General features: G+C 49.8%; 2 protein-coding genes across 6 annotated transcripts in view; one reads left to right on the top strand and one right to left on the bottom strand.

The window, feature by feature from the left end:
- The window catches only part of TOP3B (DNA topoisomerase III beta), a 49,616-nt gene extending 38,349 nt beyond the window's left edge, over positions 1-11,267 (bottom strand). The window contains exons 1-5 of one of the 4 annotated variants that reach the window (XM_037735731.1): positions 11,116-11,244; positions 3,791-3,979; positions 3,524-3,691; positions 2,221-2,352; positions 508-614 (exon numbers count right to left, since the gene is read on the bottom strand). In XM_037735731.1, the coding sequence (XP_037591659.1) occupies positions 508-614; positions 2,221-2,352; positions 3,524-3,593 (309 nt within the window). In that variant the 5' untranslated portion in view covers positions 3,594-3,691; positions 3,791-3,979; positions 11,116-11,244. The other 3 variants (XM_037735730.1, XM_037735733.1, XM_037735732.1) reach the window with 3 other exon arrangements.
- Positions 9,947-19,355, top strand: LOC108298341 (immunoglobulin iota chain). Of its 2 annotated transcripts, XM_037735734.1 has the most exons (3): positions 9,947-9,950; positions 18,580-18,681; positions 18,767-19,355. In XM_037735734.1, the coding sequence occupies exons 2-3, from the start codon at positions 18,636-18,638 to the stop codon at positions 19,156-19,158; spliced, it is 438 nt and encodes a 145-aa protein (XP_037591662.1). In that variant the 5' UTR covers positions 9,947-9,950; positions 18,580-18,635; the 3' UTR covers positions 19,159-19,355. The 2 variants fall into 2 exon arrangements, with proteins under 2 accessions (XP_037591662.1, XP_017376514.1); XM_017521025.2 differs by lacking the exon at positions 9,947-9,950 and having other exon boundaries at positions 17,957-18,681.
- Positions 19,356-21,144: the final 1,789 nt, after the last annotated feature.

Genomic DNA, 21,144 nt, shown 5'->3' with positions numbered 1-21,144 from the left:
GCCCAGGCTGGAGTGCAATGGCACGGTGTTGGCTCACTGCAACCTCCGCCTCCCAGTTCAAATGATTCTCCTGCCTCAGCCTCCCAAGTAGCTGGGATTACGGACATGTGCCACCACACCTGGCTAATTTTTGTACTTTTAGTAGAGATGGGGTTTCACCATGTTGGCCAGGATGGTCTTGAACTCCTGACCTCATGATCCACCTGCCTCCTAAAGTGCTGGGATTACAGGAGTGAGCCACTGCACCTGGCAGAAAGAAGCTATTTTCAAAGCAGAAGAGCTGCTCTCCAGGACTGAGGGCTGGCATTTTCAACTGCCTTTTGTGTGTTGGAGGTGCCTGAACGTGCCTCCTGGGCCAGCAGGGGGCACTCACAGAAAAAGCTAGCAAAGGCCCCCCGGTCCAAGGGGGATTAGGACTCAACCAAGGGTAGGCAAGGACATCCGCAACTGCCAGCTGTGGAGGGGTGGGGGCCCTGGTGTGCTCATGCCCAGGCCAGCCCCACGCACCTGCAGGAACTTCACCATGTTCAGCTTGGGATTAGCTTCTTTCTTTTCCGTGGGAGCTTGGCTGAACAGCTCTGCGGGGTCCACTTTGTCCCACTTGTTGTATTTTCCTACAAACCAGTCATAGTGACACTGAATCACATCTCCGTTTACAGGGGCTCGGCCTCTGAGACCATCATAACCCCAGGAGGATGTTGGTCTCATCCCGCAAATGAAGAGGGGAAAGCTTGAACAGTTTGCCCAGGGTCATCCTGATGATCAGAGGCAGAGCCAGGATACTGGGTTCAGGCTTTTGGTAACTCCCTCCCATCCAGTCTCCTTTCTGCTTGGCTGCTGAGCTGACACCACACCCCAGCCAACCACAGGAGCCAAGTAAGCTCTCGGAGGGTTGCTGCTCAGGTCTCACTTCCGGGACTTTCCCTGTGGCTAGGAGCGCCATTCCTGGACTGGCTCGCTTTGCCTGAGCACTGGATCCCACCACTGGTGCCTTCATTGGCACTTCCAACCTGGGTTTCTGGAACCCAGCACTCTGTGGGGCACACATGTGCTCAGTCATTCCCATTAGAGGACGCATCTTTTTCAGCCTCATGCTCAGCATATTCACCTAATCATCTACGGAGGCCCAGTTCTTGCATGCTCAGCCACCTGGCTTTCTTTTAGGCCCTATTTCTTTTTTTTTTCTGAGACAGGTTCTCTCACCCTTTCACCCAGGATCAAGCACAGTGATATGATCATGGCTAACAGTCTCGACCTCCCAGCCTCAATCCATCTTCCCACCTCAGCCTCCCAAGACTACAGGTGCACACCACCATGCCGGCTGATTTAAAATGAATTGTTATTTTGTAGAGACAGGGGTCTCACGATGTTGCCAAGACTGGTCTTGAACTCCTAGGCCCCATTTCTTGCATCCTGGGAAAATAAGGTCAGACGGAGCCAAATTCAAATCCTGGCTCCCCACTTGCCAGCTGAAGATAAAACTTGGGGTCCAAATGCTCAGCCACACAACTCAGTCACCATCGTTGTCATTGCTGTCATCAATGAGCAGCAAGAACAAGGGCTGAGGCTTTACTGTGTGCCAGGCCCTGTGCTGAGTGCTCTGCCCTCATTGTCACACTGAATCCCTATAGCCTTGGGAAGCAGATGGCATTGCTTTGAGACCCATTTCACTACAAGAAGTAGAAACTCACAGAGGCTGTCATTGCCCCCCGTCTCCAGCCAGTGAGCCAGCAGAGCAGGGGGAGAAGCCTGGAACAGACTCTTGCCAACCACACAGCCCTGCACCTACATCCTGCAGGTCCCTAATGTAGGCCCTTCCAAGGTAAGCGATAACAGTAACAATATGGGAATGACGGCAGCCACCAAATGACCGACAGATGATGGTCAAGCAGGAAATAGCAGCAGCCTTCTCTCAAATGCCTGCACAGGTCAAGCCCTTCCTAAGGCAGGTGCCGCCACTTTGTCTACACAGGAAGGTGCACAGGGAAGGCAGTGACTAAGGGGTGCCGCTACAATGGGCACCCAGGGCTGAGCTCCACAGACTGGGTTCTGGGCAGAGCACCCAGGGACCCTCTCATCACCACTCCATGATCTGCTGGCCTTATGACTCATGGAGTCGGAACAAACTTCCCCGCCTAGAGGCATCTCCTGGCTTCAACTGGACCCAGGCCAGTGCCATGAAGAACTCCCTTTGGTAGAATGGAGGGTAGGAGGGCTTACCCAGGAAATCCAGGGTCATCACGTGACCACAGACAGACGTCATCTTGAAGCGCACCGGCTGGCCAGCAAAGGTCCCAGCGTACTCATGGATCGAGCAGGCTCCATTCAGCCCTTTGTGTGAGGACAGGCTCCCTGGGCGTGGGGAAGCACAAAGTGACTGGCTGCTCCAGCTGAGCTGAAGACACTGTGGAGACTCCGGCCCAGATGCCACCTCTGAGAGGGCCAGAGTCCTCCTTCCCCAGAATGATGAGTTTCTGCAGCTTCCACAGATATCTGCAGGTAACTGGGCACTGAGAGATGGGACGGCGCTCAGGGAAAACAGCATCTGCCGACAACCCAGCACAATGCACTCTTAATGTAGAGCCCCAGGCTGTCGGGAGCCAGGAGCAGGCAGGGGCGGGCTCTTTCTCTCCGTTTATACTTTCACTCTTCAATTCCATTTTTCCCTCACTTCACTGAAACATTATTCAACATTTACTAAAATGGATTCTAGATTGACTCTAGTTTACCAGGGACCTTCTAATTATCAAATTCTCACCCTCTCCACTGACCACACTCAGTCATACTTTTTCAGCCTCTGGGCACTGGGCACCATTTTTGGGGCCTCCTGTCCCCTGCGGACCATGCCTTCTCAGCTGAACTAGGGTCTCTTCCTCCCTCAACTACTGGACCATGGGGAGGTCAGGTAAATGCCTGTCATTTCTGGGTACCCAGCATCCAACACACTTTCTATTTGGAGGGAATTCAAAGATGGGGGGAAACAGCGCCCTACCAACCACCCTAGTGACCAGAGTGGGGAATGAGTAGCAGACATTTCCTCTCCAGCTCCCTGGTGTCTGAGGAATGCCTGTGGCCACAGCTCAGTGCATTGGCTACTCTGGAGTGACATGAGGTCCAGAGGACAGTGCAAGGGCCCAGGGGTGACAATGCCTGGGGCATAGCCTCATCAGACCTCGACTGGGGTGTGGTCCTGGCAGTGTCTCCTTATTTCCAGGGCTGGTTTCTGCTACCTGTACCCAACAGCCTTGCCAGGCCCAGCACTTGGATAATGACTCCGCCTTCTGCTTCACTGTAAGCTGTGCCTTGTGCCTTCTGAGAACCCCAGCTTTGGCACTTGCCAGGAGTGGAAGCAAATGCACCCCACAGTGACATACTGAGACACTTCATTACCACCTGCTGAACTGAACCAAATCTACCCAGCCAGCGTGGAATCACATTAGGAAAAAGAAATGTCCTGCAACACATAAATGACCATGCTTACAGACCAAAGCAAGAAAGCAAGCGTAGGGCTGGTCTCTCCTACCTCTGGAGAGGATTTTGGCAATTGACTGTGCCAAGGATGGCTTTTCAGCAACCATGAGCACGGTCTTCATCTTGTCTCAGCCCTTCACACTCCAGTGTCAGGGCACTGGCAACGAAAGAGTTTAGGCTCCACTCTTCTGCGGCACAGCACTATTATCAATGCTGACTCCTAAAGAGAAGAAAAGACACTTAGGGAATAGCAATGCTGTCAACAGAACCCATACCACCACAAGGAAACTCACTTTAACAAAGAAAAAATAAGACCAACCTGAGGCAAGAAGAAAAATTAGGGAAACCTGAAGACCTCTGAGATATAAAAAACTGCCAGGTCAACTGAAGTGGCTCAGAGATGATCCTGGGAATCTGGCTCCAGGTGGGGGAAGGTGAAGTGGCCTCAATTATTTCAAGTCAATTTTATTCCTAAATCCATGCCAGGAAGAAGCTGGGGGCTGGGGATCTCCAGTGACGGGTCAGGGCAGGTGGATGCCTGGCCCTCCTCTCTGGACTGGCTCTTCCACCTACAGGTGGATTCACCTGGAGAGAGGAGCCATCGTGGCCCAGAGCAGCACCTCCACCTCAGGTAAGCACTGGGATGCCCTGGACATTTCACAAAATGCAGATGACCAGACTGGGATTCCCAGGTCCTTCCAGTCCATGATTGGGCCTGAGACCCTCTGGCTAGTGGGCCCAGCGCCAAGCGGACATCAGGGCCCTGTCACATCTATCTTCTACCTACTCCACTCCACCTCTTGCTTTGCAGGCCATGCTCTGGCCAAATTAAATCAAATATCATCATCAAAGCAAATGTGCATTTGAAACCTCTGTGCCTGTGTTCACCTGCCTGAGGGAAAGCCCCGCCAGGCTGGAGGATGCGGCTTGACAGCCCACAGGCCCAGCTCAAGTGCTGAGTCTTCTTTAAAGAGGTCTCCCAACACCACTGGCATGATAAGTCAGCCCTCCTGTGCCCGTGGCTCTTGGGATAAGTCTCCATTCCAACCCATTCACATCATGTCATCATCAGCGACTACCTCACCCCTCAACAGGACATGACAGGCTTTGTGTCTGAATCGCTGTTGGCCTTTGCAACAGCTTTCTGTGCCTGACACATGACATTCAATACCTGCTGGTCAAGTAAAAGAAAACCACATGAAAGCTTTTTGTTTTTTTCAATCATTATAAATGCAGGACTGATGTTTATAACTACAGCATTGTATTGAAAAAAAAAAAGACTTCTATTGATACAACTGGGAAAACTGCTGGGAAAAAAAATAAAGTTAGACTCCTGCTTCCTAATTCCCACTAAAACCGATTCCAGATCTAGCAAAGGTTTGAGTAGAAATAATGAAACCAGAAGAATATTAGGAAAAACACGCGCTTTTAAAATAAGTCTCATGAGCTGGGTGTGGCAGCACATGCCTTTAGTGTCAGCCACTCAGGAGGCTGAGGCAAGAGGATCACTTGAGGCCAGAGTTCAAGACTGCTGTGTGCCATAACTGCACCTGTGGATAGAACAGCCACTGCACTCTGGCTTAGGTGACAGCAAGACCCCATTAAAAAAAAAAAAAAAAAAAAAAAAAAAAAAAAAAAAAAAAAAAAAACGGCTAAATCAAATAATCTCAGCATGAAGGAAAAAAACCCACCTAGCTGGGCATGGTGGTTCATGCCTGTAATCCCAATACTTTGGGAGGCCAAGGTGGGCAGATCACTTGAGGTCAGGAGTTCAACAACAGCCTGGCCAACATGGCAAAACCCCGTCTCTAATAAAAATACAAAAAATTAGCTGGATATGATGGTAATCCCAGCTACTTGGGAGGCTGAGGCAGGAGAATCCCTTGGATCCAACAAGTGGAGGTTGCAGTGAGCCAAGATTGTGCTATTGCATCCCAGCCTATGTAACACTCTGTCTCAAAAAATAAATAAAATAAAACAACTACCTAAGTACCTCAAAACTGAGAAGTACTTGAGGCATGTTTAAAAGCACTTGCTCTTCTTTTCTTTGAGCTGTCTATTCCTGTTACCCACTTTTTTCGACTGTTGTTTTCTTATTTTAGGAATTCTTTGCATAATGAAGAAATGAGCACTTTGTGGTATCACATCATGTTCAACAACACTTAAGGAAGAAACTCAGAACTACAATAAGCTTGTGCTTATCTCATAGGCAGAGACTCAAAGTCGATGCACACACAGCAGACAAGGGCGTAGGGAAGTTAAATGGGAATAACCTCTATGTACAGCAATTCGGGGATCCCTCTCAAAGGACAAGTGCACATCCCAGCATTCGACTCCTTGGAATGAACTTACTAGTCCAGTTATGTATTGAGCACCCCTACTGCATGCTTGGCCTAGTCCCGGGTGCAGGGAATACAGCACAAAGCAACATCAGGTCCTGCCCTCCTGGAACTCATGCTGTGGTACAGGGGCAGGGGAGGGAAAGGGCAGGGCTGGGTGACACCTGCGGGAAGGGTCCAGGCAGAAGGAGCAGGGAAGGTGAAGTCCTTGGGGAGGAGGTGGCTGGCAGGGGTCTGGTGGGGCTGAGGGAGGGAGCAGGGGTATAGAATGTGGGTCTGCTCTAGGTGTGCTGGGAGGCAGCAGAGGGTTTGCACAGGCCTGGGATGATGATCTGACGTCAAGTGTTAAAGGGAACTCACTGGCTGCCACATAGAAGAGGGTGACTGGGCCCTGGGTAGCAGTGGTGGAGGCTGAGAGGGGAAGTCAGAGTCTGGGCAGGCCTGGGATGGGTGGGACATGGGAGGGGGAGAGGAAGGTGAATCAAAGATGACCTGAGGCAAGGGCTGGGTGTGAGCTCACATCTGCCATGGGCTCACACCTGCCATAGGCTCACACCTGCAATCCTAGCGCTTTGGGAAGCCAAGGCAAGAGGACCATTTGAGGCTAGGAGTTTGAGACGAGCCTGACTAACACAGTGAGACCTTGTCTTTACAAAAAAGATAAAGGAACAACCCTTGACTTTGCTTCAGGCATGACAGGAAGGGACTGGCAGTCTGAAGCGGGGCTTCAGGTGTGTTAAATGTGACTTGCCCAAAGGACAGCCTGGGTGGCCTGGAGGCAGCAGCAGCAATGTGGAAGGAACCCAGGCTGGGGGTTGGGAGATGAGAGGCTAGCAGGGTGAGTCAGGAGGGGTAGGGCCACGAAAGCCATAGGAAAGAGCACTTCCGGGCAGTCATCACCACATGGGAGACACTGATAGGCCAGGCGAGGTGGCAGCTGAGACCTGACCATGGGGTCTGGCAACCTGAGAGCTCTGGGTAACCCTGATGGAGCCATCTGGTGAGTGACAGAGGTGAAAGCTGCATGGGTGAGCTGGACAAAATCTGGGAGAGGGGAGAAGGCCAGGGCACTGTCCCCTTTTGTTTTAGGATGGAAGCTGTGCCAACATGTTCTCCGTTGAGGGGACCACTCCAGCAGAGAAGGAAAAGATGCATGCAGGAGGAGGAGGAACTGCTGGAGTGATGGCCTTCGGACGGGGAGGAGCAAGAGAGACAGCCAGTCAGCACCCAGGTGGTGCAGAGCTGTGAAAGGGCGCACTTCTCTTGGTCGAGGAGCCATGGTATGGCTGTCTACGGAGGAGGAACAGGTGGTGACACTGCGGGGAGGCCCACAGCAGAGGAAGCACTGGAGTTAGTTAGATGGGAGAGTCCAGGTGAGTAGGAGGGAGAGGGAGTGGGGCAGGGGTTGAGGGGAGAGATTAGGAGGACAGAACCTGACTCTGAGCTTGGTGAAGAGGGAGGTGAGGGTTGGGGAGGGTCCACAGAGGGTGTGCTCTGTGGGGTCCAGGAAGTGAGGCATGAGAGCAGGAAGTGGGAGTCAAAGAATCAATTCCCAGGGGGTGGGAGGCTCAAACAGGAATTGCAAGGAGCCCGTGTGGTGGTGACCCACGGAGGGCAAGGGCCATGAGACAGGTGGAGAGTGAAGTTACCTGGGAGAGTCACAGGAACCAACAGTCGGCCCTGGCAAGACTGTCCAGGGGGACCCTGAATCCCCAGGAGGCAGGAGAGGGTGGCACTGGAGTGGCTTCACGCTGGGCAAGGTGGGGCCTGTGATGAACCACATAACTGGGGGTTCTCTGAAGCATTGTTAAGCATAAAAGATTAGAAACAAGCTGGTGTGTGTCAACAAGGAGGTGGTGAAATAAAAGCATGGCATTCTGTACAGCGGAGCACCTGGCAGCATTAGAAAGGAGAGCATCTGCTTGGTACACACTAATGTGGACTGGATCACTGAGATAAACTATGCTAAGAAAGCTGGGCACGTAACGGCGTGTACAGTGTTGCCATCTGTGATCACACATATGCGTGCACGCATGTGCACTTGATTACGAAGAGGCGGCATGTGTGGGTGGCACGCAAAACAAACAGTCAAAGCAGTCACCTGGAGGGGTGTGAAGGACTGGAGGTCAGGGCTGAGGGGCCTCCTCACCATATTCCCTTCTGTACCTTTTACACTTAGCATCTGGTCACAGGTGACTGAGGGAAAAGAACTAAGACAGGGGATTTTAAAATAAAATAAAACCAGAAAAATAGAGGAGGGTTGGCAAGGCGATGCTCAGAAAGGATGCCAAAGGAAGCTCCTTCACTAAAGGGGCTTCTGCTGCGTGCCATGCTGTGCGGGAGGAGGCCCAAGGTCAGCCTTGGGCTGTCAACCTTGTCTTCCACTTCAGAGATCACAGGACCACAATGAAATCAGTAATACTGACCAGAAAGCTGCCCCAAATAAAATGGCAATTTGCTTTTTTCCTCAAAATAAATACATGGATGTTCCCCTAAATACACAACCATCCCAGAATGAAAGAGCCGAGACCTTGTGGAATGACGGCACCGTCTGCAGATGCTCCCTGGCCCATGACAGCTCCGGCTGCATCTCCCACGGCCCTGCTCTGCATCTGGCGCCAGCAGTCTGTCTCTCCCACAGTTGTCAGGTTCACTGCCATATTTCTGGCACCCAGCATGCACTAAATGCCTGCTGAGTGAATGAATGAACAACCGAAGTGGTAGTGATTGGCCTCTGCTCTGTTATGTGGACGTTTTGATTCTACCAAAATCAGAGGCCCAAAACTGAGGTTTAGAGGAGACCTAGAGATTCGCCCTTCTCTCACCCTGAGAAGCCAGAGGCCAAAAGCGAAAACTCGCAGCAGAGAGGGATTGGTCTGTGAGGGTTTGAGTTTCCCCTCTCTTCCAAATGTCCTAAAATGTTTCCTCAGATTTTCTCATGTCTGTGCCACAGAGTAGGCAGCAATTATGTATGACATAATGAGGACACACCAGGCGCCAGGCAGTCCTGCCAGCATCCTGGGTAGGGATGTTAAAGGGTGCTGCCATTGTCCTGGCCTACAGTGGGACTGTGGGTTCAGAGAGACCTGAGCGCCAGTGGCTGGACTCCCAGCCTGATCCTGCCGTGCCTCTATGAGCACTCTGATGGAACAGGAGCCTGGCTTTGCTTTCCTGTAGCACTCACCACTACACCAGGTACAGCCTCCATCTACTTATTTGGTTCTTGTCTTAAAGCTCCTAGGATGTAAGCTTAAGTGGGAGGAGAACAGCGGTTTTGCTTTGTTCATTCTCATGGTAAACAGATGGTGAGCAAATACTGGTTGAACGAATGACTGAATATATAAAACCATAATTTTACCTGCAAGGCAAATAATAAAAATGCTTTTAGCGCTCTAAAATGTAGAGTAAACATGTAAAATAAATACTGACTTTAGGCTGGGCAGAGTGGCTATTTTTCCATTGAGGCATAGCTCCCATTTCAAAATGGAAATCAATGAGAACAAAACCTGAAAGCAATGGTCTGTAAATTTCATTTATACATCATTTTCAGTTTTGCTTTAGCAACATTTTCACCTAAGTTTTTGCTTTTATTTTTTTTAAGCATAAATATACAAAAATGACCAGAAACAGGTGCCTCTCTTTTTTTTCTTTTGAGATGGGGTCTCACTCTATCACGTAGGCTGGAGCGCAGTGGCACAATGATGGCTCACTGCAGCCTCAAACTCCTGGGCTCAAGGGATCCTCCCGTCTCAACCTCCCAAGTAGCTGGGACTACAGGTGCACACCACCACGCCTGGCTAATTTCTAATTTTTTTTTTTTTTTGAGAGATGGGGGTCTCACTATGTTGCTCAGGCTGGTCTCAAACTCTCGGCCTTCAGTGATTCTCCTGCCTTGGCCTGCCCAGCCCTGTCCTCCCATTTCAAGAAGGGAGATTAGCAACAGCTGAGAGGGTGCTGACAGCAAGCACCCAAACTGGCCTGTAATTAGAACTGACAGTGAAGTAAAAAGGGAGTAGCAGGTTAAGCTATTAGTACCTTGTCAATTCTCACCAGGAATACCACCAACGATTTGTGTCTTTGGGGACTCAGTAAACCTAGAGATTTCCTTTCATGTCTGTGTCTTAGAAACAAGCAGATGTGGTGTGGGAATAGAGGCCTGGCAGTAATGTGAATAGCATTAAAATTCCTAGGACCTACCACCTCAGTAACTTTACCAAATACTTCTAGAATCAGGAAAAGAGGGAAACAAACGACCACTTCTTAAGCTCCTCCTTTGTACTAGGTACACCATAGCTATAAACACTCTTCAAGTTTGCTTAGAACCCTATAAGGCACGCGTTGTAATTTTTTTTTTTTTTTTTTTTTGAGACGGAGTTTCACTCTTGTTACCCAGGCTGGAGTGCAATGGCGCGATCTCGGCTCACCCCAACCTCCGCCTCCTGGGTTCAGGCAATTCTCCTGCCTCAGCCTCCTGAGTAGCTGGGATTACAGGCACGTGCCGCTATGCCCAGCTAATTTTTTGTATTTTTAGTAGAGACGGGGTTTCACCATGTTGACCAGGATGGTCTCGATCTCTTGACCTCGTGATCCACCCGCCTCGGCCTCCCACAGTGCTGGGATTACAGGCTTGAGCCACCGCGCCCGGCCTGGCGTTGTAATTTTTTTAAACCGTGAGTAAACGGAGGTTCAGAACAATTCACCCTAGTGTCAGGTGACCTTGGCAAAGGAATCCCAGGACTGGCTAGCCATCAAGCCCAAGTTAGGCTGGCCTCTCAGGTCCTGTTTCCAAAGGTGAGAAGAGAAAAAGGCAAGACGAGGAACGTCTTACCTTTCACTTCTGCGAGAAATTATTGCCCCTGGATTCCAGCTAATTTGTTCACAAAAGTACCCTACTTCATTGACAGATAATAGGTCAGAGAACCTGGGCGCCTTTAAACGATCTGGGCCCCGGCGGATGCACAGCCTCCCTGAGCCTCAGTTTCCCTACCAGTGAGATTGTTCCTACAGCAGACCTCACGTCAAAGAGCTGTGGGAGGGTTCGCGGAAGAAAGGTACTAAACACAGCGCCTGCTCCTTGCAGGCACAGGGCGGGCCCATCTCCACCTGCCTGAACAACCACAGCAAGCCCCAGGGGAGAGGGTCACCGCCGCCAGGAAAGAAGCTACAAGAATGCAAGCCCGCCCAGAGCCCTCTCTCGAGCCCACGGGTCTGCAGCCGGCCAGCGTGCAGGAAACAAGCCCGAAAAAGGCTCGCGCTTCCCGCTTTTCTGAGCCGCCCGGCGTGAGGCCCGCAGCTTGCCGCTCACCTGCAGCCACACAGCGATTCCGGCTCCGGTCCTTGCTCCTGGGGCGGCCACAGGCAACCCCTACTTCCTGGTCAAGCCGCTTCTGGCGTCCCCGCGTCCGGTGTGCTAGCGTCTGCCCTCCGGCTCCTGCGCGTCGCGTCTTTAGGTTCCGGGGCTCGCGGGTTCCAGGGGCACCCCAGAGAGTGGCACTTCCACGCTGCGCTGGCCGCAGGGGTCCCCAAGCTCTGCAACCAGATTCTTCCCCGCCACAGACAATCATGACAATTACAATGAGTATGAAAACTGGCATGAAAGCATCTATGAAGCTAATAATTAAAATGATAAAAATGCACAGGTGTGTATAGCAGGCTTGTTTCGATGCTGTAAAACATCTGTGGAATGATTGAATGATCTGTGTAAAACATATCTGGAAGGTGAATTGTAAAATTAAGTTATTTATTTAGTTATTTTGAGACGGAGTTTTGCTCTTGTTGTCCAGGCGGGAGTGCATCGGTGCGATCTCGGCTGCAACCTCTGCCTCCCGGGTTCAAGCAATTCTCCTGCCTCACCCTCCCAAGTAGCTGGGAGCACAGGTGCGTGCCATCATGCCTGGGTAATTTTTGTATTTTTAGTAGAGACAGGGTTTCACCATGTTGGCCAGGCTGGTCTTGAACTCCTGACCTCAGGTGATCCTCCTGCCTTGGCCTCCCAAAGTGCTGGGATTATAGGCTGAGTCACCATGCCCGGCCTTAACTCTTCTTTAACATCTGCCTGGTACTTTATATTACACAAGTAAAATAAATTCTTTAATAGATGTTGATTTTTTTATCTGTCTAAAGTCATAATTCTACTTTTCTGAAAATTATCTTTTAACAATTAAAAGCTAAAAAGGATAAAATAGGAAACAGCTAATGTAACAATAGGAGTATTTCTGCTGATGTGACTGCACAAGTGTGCCCAGTACTTCCAGCAAGAACTGATTTGTAAATGTATAATGGCACAAGTATCTTAGGCACATGGAATAAACCATTCACGCATGTTTTTTTCTGTCATCTAGGGATGACAATGAATCTGAAAACATTATTAAGAATTAAAAAATGTATGTAATGAAGTGAAATTAATAAATGGAAAGACGTAACTGGATGAGAGCAAATATTTAAAATATAAATGTTGTTATAATTAGGATATTACAAACAATGTCTAAATAATTGTAACTTTAATCTAGAAGAAATAACAAAAGAAAAACTAAGAGAAGACTACTGGAGAGATAATAATGTGAAATTAAACAATTCAATTTTTAGTATATGTGCTGCCTAAGCGAGCACTAAACAATTCATACTTAAAGTTTTGGAACTTGAAATTATTCTGAGCCTTGAGAGGAATGTGGCTATGTGGCCTGAGTCATGTAATATGCAGCTGCAAATTCGACTTCTCTGATTATAGATCAACTTTCTTCCTCATACTTGCAGTATAGAAAATTAGGAAGACCAAACGCCACCTAATAAGAGATAAGACCCCTTCAGATCACTACCTCTTCTCAGGGAGTAACAAACTTTCTTGGAATACAGCATTCTGTAATCAATCAAATCACTATAATGAATGCACTGGTTTTGTATGGAAAATGCTGTAATCCTGCTACAATTTCTCTGTCTCTGCCTATATAAGGGAAACCTTAACTTCACTGCTTTGGAACTCTGACCCCATTGATCTGCAGTCAGTGTTTCCTGGGTGGCTATACTCTAGCTTTGTGCTCAAATAAACTCTATATTTAATCACGTGTTCCAATCTCATTATTTAACATTAACATTCATATTACCATATTTTTATATAAGGCAATATTATATTGACCTGAGAACAGAAATCAATGAAAACGAACAGAGGAAGCTTTTCCAAGAGCTTACAGAATTATTGAAGGATCTGATTTTCAGTACCCAGAGCCTGACATAGGTAGCTTAGGCAAAAAGAGGAGCCGCCTGGGAGAGGTTTCCCCTGTACCTTACCTAACTGAAGAAAGCTGTTTAACAAAGTCAAGACCTTGGGAGCAGGAGACCCTGTCTACCTTCTGTTCCCTGCCCTCAGGGCTCTGCCATAATCCCAGCAGTAAAAAACCCTCCAGGATGGTTCCCTGGCTCTGTCTTCTCTTGTCAAATGTCTGTGAGAGAGACAGATTTGCAAGATGCACCACCTAGGAAAGAAAACAACTCCTGCCAATAAAACTGATAGCTATGAAGGTAAGACCCCTACTGATTCTTCTGAGGTTTCAATCTCTGACAAATAACGAACGATGAGTGGGACTCCTTGGTGGGTAAATGTATGTTAAAAGGTGGTGTACAGTGTTACACCAAAAACAAAAAGATTTGTTTTTGGCCAACAAACATAAAAAAACATTCAATATCACTAATCAGGGAGACACAAATCAAAAGCACAATGAGATACTGCCTCACATCCATTAGGATGGATGCTATTAAAAAAAAGATACAGCAAAATTGGAACCCTTGTACAATGCTGGGAATGTAAAATAGTGGAACTGCTGCGGAAAACAGTATGGTGGTTCCTCAAAAAACTGAAATTAGATCCAGTAATTTCACTTCTAGGAATATACCCAAAAGAACTAAAAGCAAGGTCTTGAAGATGTATTTTTCCCCCAATTTCACAGCAGCATTATTCATAACAGCCAAAAGGTGGAAGCAACACAAATGTCCATCAGCAGAGAGCCAGGAGGATAGCTTTTAGCCCAGGCATTTGAAACCAGCCTGGGCAACACAGTGAGACCCTATCTCTACCAAAAAACCCCACAAAATTAGCTGGCCAAGTTGATTACGTGCCTGTAATCCCAGCATCTCTGGAGGTGGAGGTGAAGGGGATCGATTGAGCCCAGGAGTTCAAGGCCTCAGAGTACTGTGATCACACAACTGCGCTCCAGCCTGGGCGACAGAGCAAGACACAGTCTCCAAAATAATAATAGTGAGAATAAATAATAATCAGTTCCAGTTGGGATAGTTATCACAAGAACTTTGCTGTTATGGCTGTGATTTTATTTTGGAGCAACTTCTCATGGTTCTAACTAAACCCAAATCAAAAGCAAAATTCATTTGAACGTCCACGCTCACAGCAACATTATTCACAAAAACCAAAAGGTAGAAGCAATCCAAATGTCCATCGACAGATGAATGGATCAACGAAATGTGTCTCTCCACACAATTCAGCCTTAGAAAGGAAATTCCAACACATGCTACAACATGGAGGAAACTTGAAGACTTTATATATACTAAGGGTACCTACCTCCCACCTCACTGTATTCCTATGCTGAAATTCCAGCCCCCAAGATGTTTGTATTAGGATATGAAATTATTAGATTCAAAGTGTGAATTCCTGACCTCAGGTGATCCACCTGCCTTGGCCTCCCAAAGTGCTGAGATTACAGGCGTGAACCACCTTGCCTGACCCGTACTGTATTTTTATAATAAAGTACACTGCAGAAAAGAAAATGTTATTAAGATAATCATAAGGAAGTTAAAATCTATTTAGTATTCTTTAGGTAGAAAAGGATTATCCTAAGGAAAGTGGAGGAAGAGGAGGGGGTTGATCTCACAGTCTCAGGGGTGAACGAGGCAGAAGAAAATCTGTGTATAAAGTGGACCCATGAAGTTCAAATTTCTGTTGTTCAGGGTTAGCGGTACACAAGGGACACTAGATTAGCTAAAGCTTGGGCTGGGCATGGTGGCTGACACCTATAATCCCAGCACTGTGGGAGGCTGGGGCGGGTGGATCACTTGAGACCAGGAATTCGAAGCCAGCCTGGGCAACATGGTGGAACCCCGTCTCTACTAAAAATACAAAAGTAGCTAGGCATGGTGGCATGTGCCCGTAATCCCAGCTACTCAGAAGGCTGAGGCACAAATGACTTGAACCTGGAAGATGGAGGTTGCAGTGAGCCGAAATGGTGCCACTGTACGCCACCTTGGATGACAGAGTGAGATTGTCTCAAACAAGCAAGCAAACAAAAACAGATTGGCTAAAGGTTGAACTTTCAGTGATGAACTAAACAGAAACAATCTCAGAGACTGTGGACAGGAGAAGAAGCAAGCACAGATGCAGCTAAAACCTATGATAAATGCCCTGGCAAAAACAAGTGTTAGGCTGAGCATGATGGCTTTTGTCTCTAATCCTAACACTTTGGAGGCCGAGGCAGGAGGATTGATTGCAGCCAGGGGTCAAGGCTGCAGTGAGCTATGATCAAAGCACTGCACTCCTGCCTGGGTCACAGAAACTCTGCCTCTTAAAACAAAACAAAAAACTCAAACCCAAACCAAAACCCAGCATAGTCCATGAGAGAGGAAGAGCAGGGCAGGCCTACTCACCAGGGGCAGTCGAGGGAGGATGCCCAGGAAGGGTCTCTGAAGTGAGCACCTGGAGGAAGGGGGTTAGTTCTGAGGGACTAGGATTCATCCTGGCTTTGGGATCACGGGCAAAGGTCCTGTAGTGACAAGGAGCCTGCTGGCAGCCTGGCTTAGCACCATGTGAGAGCAGAGGGGTGGAAAGGCACTAGGTAAGCATGCCTTCAGATGAGAAATGAGGGAGACAGGGACTGGGGGATCCTGACATGAGAGGAAACGAAAGGAGATGGGGAGAATGGGTGACCAGAGGGACCACTGGACCACCGAGGGTGGGGACTTGCTGAGATCAGAGCCACGTGCAGGAGAATGAGGTACAATCTTGAACAGACCTCCCAGGGCAGCTGGTCCAGCCATCAGTGACCACAACCACACGCATGATTGCAAGTGGAACCGGAACCACCGAGGCAACCCACAGAACTGGGGAACTAATCAAGTCTTGCTTTAAACAACTGCATTACGGGTGGCTTGTCGTGTAGCAGTGGATCACTGAAACAGAGTCTCAAATATCTATCAGGTCAAGTGTGTGGTGAGTGGCTCACACCTGTAATCCCAGCATTTTAGGAAGCTGAAGCAGGAGGATCACTTGAACACAGGAATTTGAGACCAGCCTGGGCAACGTGGCAAGACCCTGTCTCTACAAAAACTTAAAAAAATTAGCTAGGCGTGGTGGCGTGTGCCTGTATTCCCAGCTGCTTGGGAGGCTGGACAGGAGAGTTGTTTGAGGCTGCGGTGAGGTGTGATTGCGCCACTGCACTCCAGCCTGGGCAAGAGTGAAACCTTGCCTCTAAAAAAATATCGACAAACCAGGCAGCAGTACTGAATGGCTCCTGTCTCCCCCAAGACCCTTGCAGACTTTGAGGTCTGTCACAGAGCTCACCAACCTTCTCTTGGTCTAGAATTATCTAAAAAGAGTTCAGTGCAGCCAGAGAGGATGGAATACATGGTGTTCTTCAACCCCATCAAACTGCTGTGCCCTACAGATGATCCTTGGGTCCAGGTGTGGGTGGGTTGAGGAGCTGCCCAGGGCTAGGAAAAGGCAGAGGTCAGAATGCATGACCTCCATCTAACTCCAGATGCTCCAGGGGTCTGAGACCATTTCCATCAGGGTCTGGAAGGCCCTTCCCCGGAACACACAGTCAACACTGGAGACAATCTTTCCCAGTGAGTGGCGCACGGGTCCTGGGGCAGTGAAGGCTGTGAAACAAAGTTGGGACCAGAGTGTCACTATGGTTGAGGGGTGGGTCTGGGCTTATTTGCTCTCTCAGTGTAACTGTGTGCACTTACCTATAAGTGCAAGTAGAAACACCTATCCTCTGAGCTTAAAAGGATCAAAAAGCTCTGACAGTGTCAGTGGTAGGGCTGGTTCAGGGGCTGCAGTAGTGCTGGTGTGCACAGGTGGGACCTTTTCCTGTCCTAATTCCCAAAGACTGGTGCTCTGGCGAGGGTCCGGGAGGCCTATTTCTCTTTCACAAATACATGCGTGACACATGAATGAGCTACTGGATGAGGGAAGAAATGAATGATGGAGTGAACAAAGCTTCCTTTCTCCTCTCCAGGAATTAGCACTCACTGATTAGTTCCCCACTGCCCACCGGCCTGTGCACAGAAGGGAGGAGCAACAAGTCACAGATGTTGCAGCTGTGATAGACAGTGGTCAAAATGCCCTGTGTCTGCAAAGGCCCACCCCAGCCCTCACCTGGGCATCGGGCCTATTGGCCAGAGAGGCAGCGGGAAGGGTGGGGCTCCCGGAGTCACCCAGCTGGCTGAAACAGGTGCGTTCTGCATCTCGCCAGGTAGAGAACGGATGTGGGCAGCTTGACACTGAGCAGGGGGCTCATCTGAGCCTCAGGGGTGGTTGCTCTATCAAGTGTTTGCAAGTAACCAGTCCCAGTGCACACCCAGCTGCTCAGTGCCACCTCGCCTGCCCAGGGCCACTTCAGCCCCGATCACAGGCCTGCACAGGTTCCAGGGGAGGACACACTCCAGTTTTTGGTGAGAGAGTGAACATGTGGGATAAGAGAGTTTAAGCTCAAATTTCCCCTTCAATTAAAAAAAAAACCATTTCAGGCAGTGTGTAAACACATATTTAATTATTTATTTTTTGAGGCAGGGTCTCCCTCTGTTGGACAGGCTGGAGGGCAGCGGTGAGATCTTGGCTTGGTGCTGCCTCAACTTCCCAGGCTCAAGTGATCCTCCCACCTTAGCCCCCCAAGTCGTTGGGATTGCAGGTGCCTGGCCACCATGCCCGGCTAATTTTTTTTTATTTTTGTAGAGATGGGTTTTTGCCATGTGGCTCAGGCTGGACTCAAACTTCTGAGCTCAAGCAATCCTCCCACCTTGGCCGCCCAAAGTGCTGGGATTATAGGTGTGAGACACTGCAACTGGCCTCCACATTTCCCTTTTGTAAGGACACCAGTTGTACTGACCAGGCCACACCACCTCTGTGACCTCATTTAACCTTCATTAGTTCCTCAAGGGCCCTATCTCCAAATATAGGCACATGGGGGGTTAGGGCTGCAATCTACGGATTTGGGGGATGCAATTCAGTCCATCACAGCACCCAACTGTGAGCCAGAATGGGGGGGGAAGGTGCCAGGGCCCTGGGGCTTCTTTCCCAAACGAGAGTCACTCTGCTTGGTTCAAGGAGGGAGAGGAGCATGGGCTGAAGGCAGTGCCGGAGCATGGAAGGGGCAGAGAATCCCAACCCACTCTGGGCCCCCAGTGTCTTCTGCTGTACAAAGCAGGTGTTTTTACCCGCCAAGGATGTGTCTTCCCTTCCTGGCTTACCAAGTGTTTAAGTGTAGACAGAAAATTTATTTTTCTGGGGCTCAGCTTCCTCAGGGGAAGCTGAGGTCATGCCCCCTGAGGGACCCTAACCCAAAGGCCTTCAGGGCACTGGCCCGAGTGTCTGCAGCAGGTGCTTCCTCCCTGAATGCTTCCACACAGCAAGATCAGGGCCACAAATGCTGCCCCCAGCCTGTTCTGGTAACCGACGCTGCAAACCCAAGAAAGTCTGGGATGGTAGTGGCCAGGAACGGGGCATGCCACAGCCCCCCCCCTCAGAGCAGGGAGGAGGATGCTGGGTCAGCCTTGGGGACCCCAGGCACAGTGGCCACAGGAGGCAGAGCTCCGTGGGTCTGCACCATGTCCTTCACGGCTGTCCTGCTCATGCTACTTGTCTACTGCACAGGTGAGGAACCCCCAGAGCCCGAAGACCCCAAGCCCTTCCTTCACCCTGCCCTGTGCCCACAGCACACATGCTTCTTTGTCACCAGGTTGTGATCCTCAGCCTGTGCTGCATCAGCCGCCGGCCATGTCCTCGGCACTTGGAACCACGGTCCGCCTCACCTGCACCCTAAGGAATGACTATGACATCAGTGTGTACAGCGTCTACTGGTACCAGCAGAGGCTGGGCCACCCTCCGAGATTCCTGCTGAGATACTTCTCACAGTCAGACAAGAGCCTGGGCCCCCAGGTCCCCCCTCGCTTCTCTGGATCCAAAGATGTTGCCAGGAACAGGGGGTATTTGAGCATCTCTGAGCTTCAGCCTGAGGATGAGGCCATGTATTACTGTGCTATGGGGGCCCGGGGCTTGGAGAAAAAGGAGAGGGAGAGGAAGGGGGAGGAAGAAAACGAACCCACTGCAGCCGGGACACATGTCCTTTGAACTGAAGATAGCCATTGACTTCAGTTCTCCAAGGGGCATGCATCCCCTTGGAGAGGATGTCAGGGAAGAGGCTGGAGCCACGGCCCGAAGTGTCGAGGAGGTGGAGCTATTCAGCTTCTCCTGGTCCTGCAGTGTTGCTGTAAACCCCCATCAGAGGCTGCATTAGAGAATTAAAGCTGCTCGTGACTTTTTCCTGAGTTTGGCCTGACTGTTGTGCGATCTCGTAATACCAGCCTTGGGCAAAGGCCCAGGGCGCCGGGAGACTGGCAGATCACAATCTGTTCAGCTGAGGCATTGTGGTGAGTGCTCACCAGAGCCCCTACTCTTGTGGACCATGGGAGGCAAGGGGCTGACTAAAACACCTTGGAGGGACCTCCCTGACAAGGACAGGAACCTCTAGTGTCCTCTGATTCTGCCCAGGAGTTACAGGGTAAACAAGCTTGGAAAGCACCTGGCCTGGGCCTCCAGGGAGAACAGGAGCCAGGGACACGCCTAGAGCGGGCTCTCCACCTTGGTTCTATCAATATTCTTGGTTGTGGGGCTGTCCTGTCCATTGTCACATGGTGAGTGGCATCTGTGGCCCCTACCCACCAGATGCCTCCTACCCAGTTGTGACAAACAAAAACGTCTCTGGACATTGCTAAATGTCCCCAGGTCGCAAACTCAGCCTGACTGTGAACCACTGGTCTAGATGAGCAAGTAAATGCATTAACTTCTTTGCACAAGAGAGTGGCAGGTGCAGGCAAGCGTGTTTTTGTCTTCCTTTTTAAAGAGACAAAGTCTTGCTCTTTGTCCAGGCTGGAGTGCGGTGGTGCATTCATAGCTCACTGCAGCCTCATACTCCTGGGCTCAAGTGATTCTCCTGTGTCAGCTTCCTGAGCAGCTAAGACGACAGGTGTGTACCGCCATGCTCAGCTATTTATGAAATTGTGTTTTTGGAGAGATAAATGTCTCACTATGCTGCCCAAGCTGATCTCAAACTCCTGAGCTCAAGTGATCCTTCTGCTTGGGCCTCCTAAAGTGCTGGGATTAGAGGTGTGAGCCACGGCACCCAACCCATTTTCTATAAAGAGCCAGATGGTAAATATTTTTGGCTTTGTGAGCTATGCGATCTCTGTCACAATTGCTCTGTTTTGTCCTTGTAGCAAGAAAGCAGCCACAGACAGTATGTGAACAAACAGGTGTACTGTGTTGCTATTAAAATGTATTTAAAGAAACAGGTGGGCTGCACTGGGCTGCCTATGGCACTCAGGCTGTAGTGTGCTGAGCCCGGCTCCGGAGCACTCCAGCTCCTGTCTCCAGGTTTTAAGTAACTCATGACTGGTGGGATGATCAGAATCTCTCTTAACTCCTCCTGTCTGTGACATCAGGCAGGAGCTTCAGGACCCATGGAGAGACCTAGAGGAATAAAGGACTTGGTCTCACTGAGACTGCGTTGGACTGGCTGGGTGAAGTAGAAATGGGGAGCTTCCTGCAGCCCTGGCCCACGGTAGGGCCCCCTGAGCCTGTGGGTAGAGTGTCTGAGTGTGTTTTGCAGAGAGGAATTCTCTACATTGGGTGTCCACACAACCTGTAGACATGCCTCACTCAGAGAGGTGCCAGGCAAGGCAAACCACCTCCCTTTGACCCCAACTTGGCTTAGAACATGCATTCAACACAGCCAAAAACTTCCTGATGCATCTCCCCAGAGAGGTGAAAACATGTCAATATCAGCCTTCCATGTGTGGTCCTGAGTCCTCTCTTGTTAAACAGTGGTCTCTAGCACTTTGAGGTCAGGAGTTCAGGACCAGCCTGATCAACATGGGAAAATCGTCTCTACTAAAAATACAAAATTAGCCAGGTGTGGTGGCACATGCTGTAATCCCAGCTACTCGCAAGACTGAGGCAGGAGAATCACTTGAACCCAGGAGGCAGAGGTTGCAGTGAGCTGAGATCATGCCACTGCATTCCAGCCTGGGTGACAGAATGAGACTCAATCTCAAAAAA

Source organism: Cebus imitator, unplaced genomic scaffold (genome assembly GCF_001604975.1).
Source record: "Cebus imitator isolate Cc_AM_T3 unplaced genomic scaffold, Cebus_imitator-1.0 Scaffold941, whole genome shotgun sequence".
NCBI classification, from domain to species: Eukaryota; Metazoa; Chordata; class Mammalia; order Primates; family Cebidae; genus Cebus; species Cebus imitator.
This window is presented reverse-complemented; position numbering and strand designations above follow the sequence as displayed.

Coding starts and splice junctions, on each gene's coding strand:
- LOC108298341 (XM_017521025.2), top strand. CDS start 18,255: ATGTGTCTTCCCTTCCTGGCTTACCAAGTGTTTAAGTGTAGACAGAAA. Junction 18,682..18,766: donor GCTACTTGTCTACTGCACAG/GTGAGGAACCCC, acceptor CTTTGTCACCAG/GTTGTGATCCTCAGCCTGTG.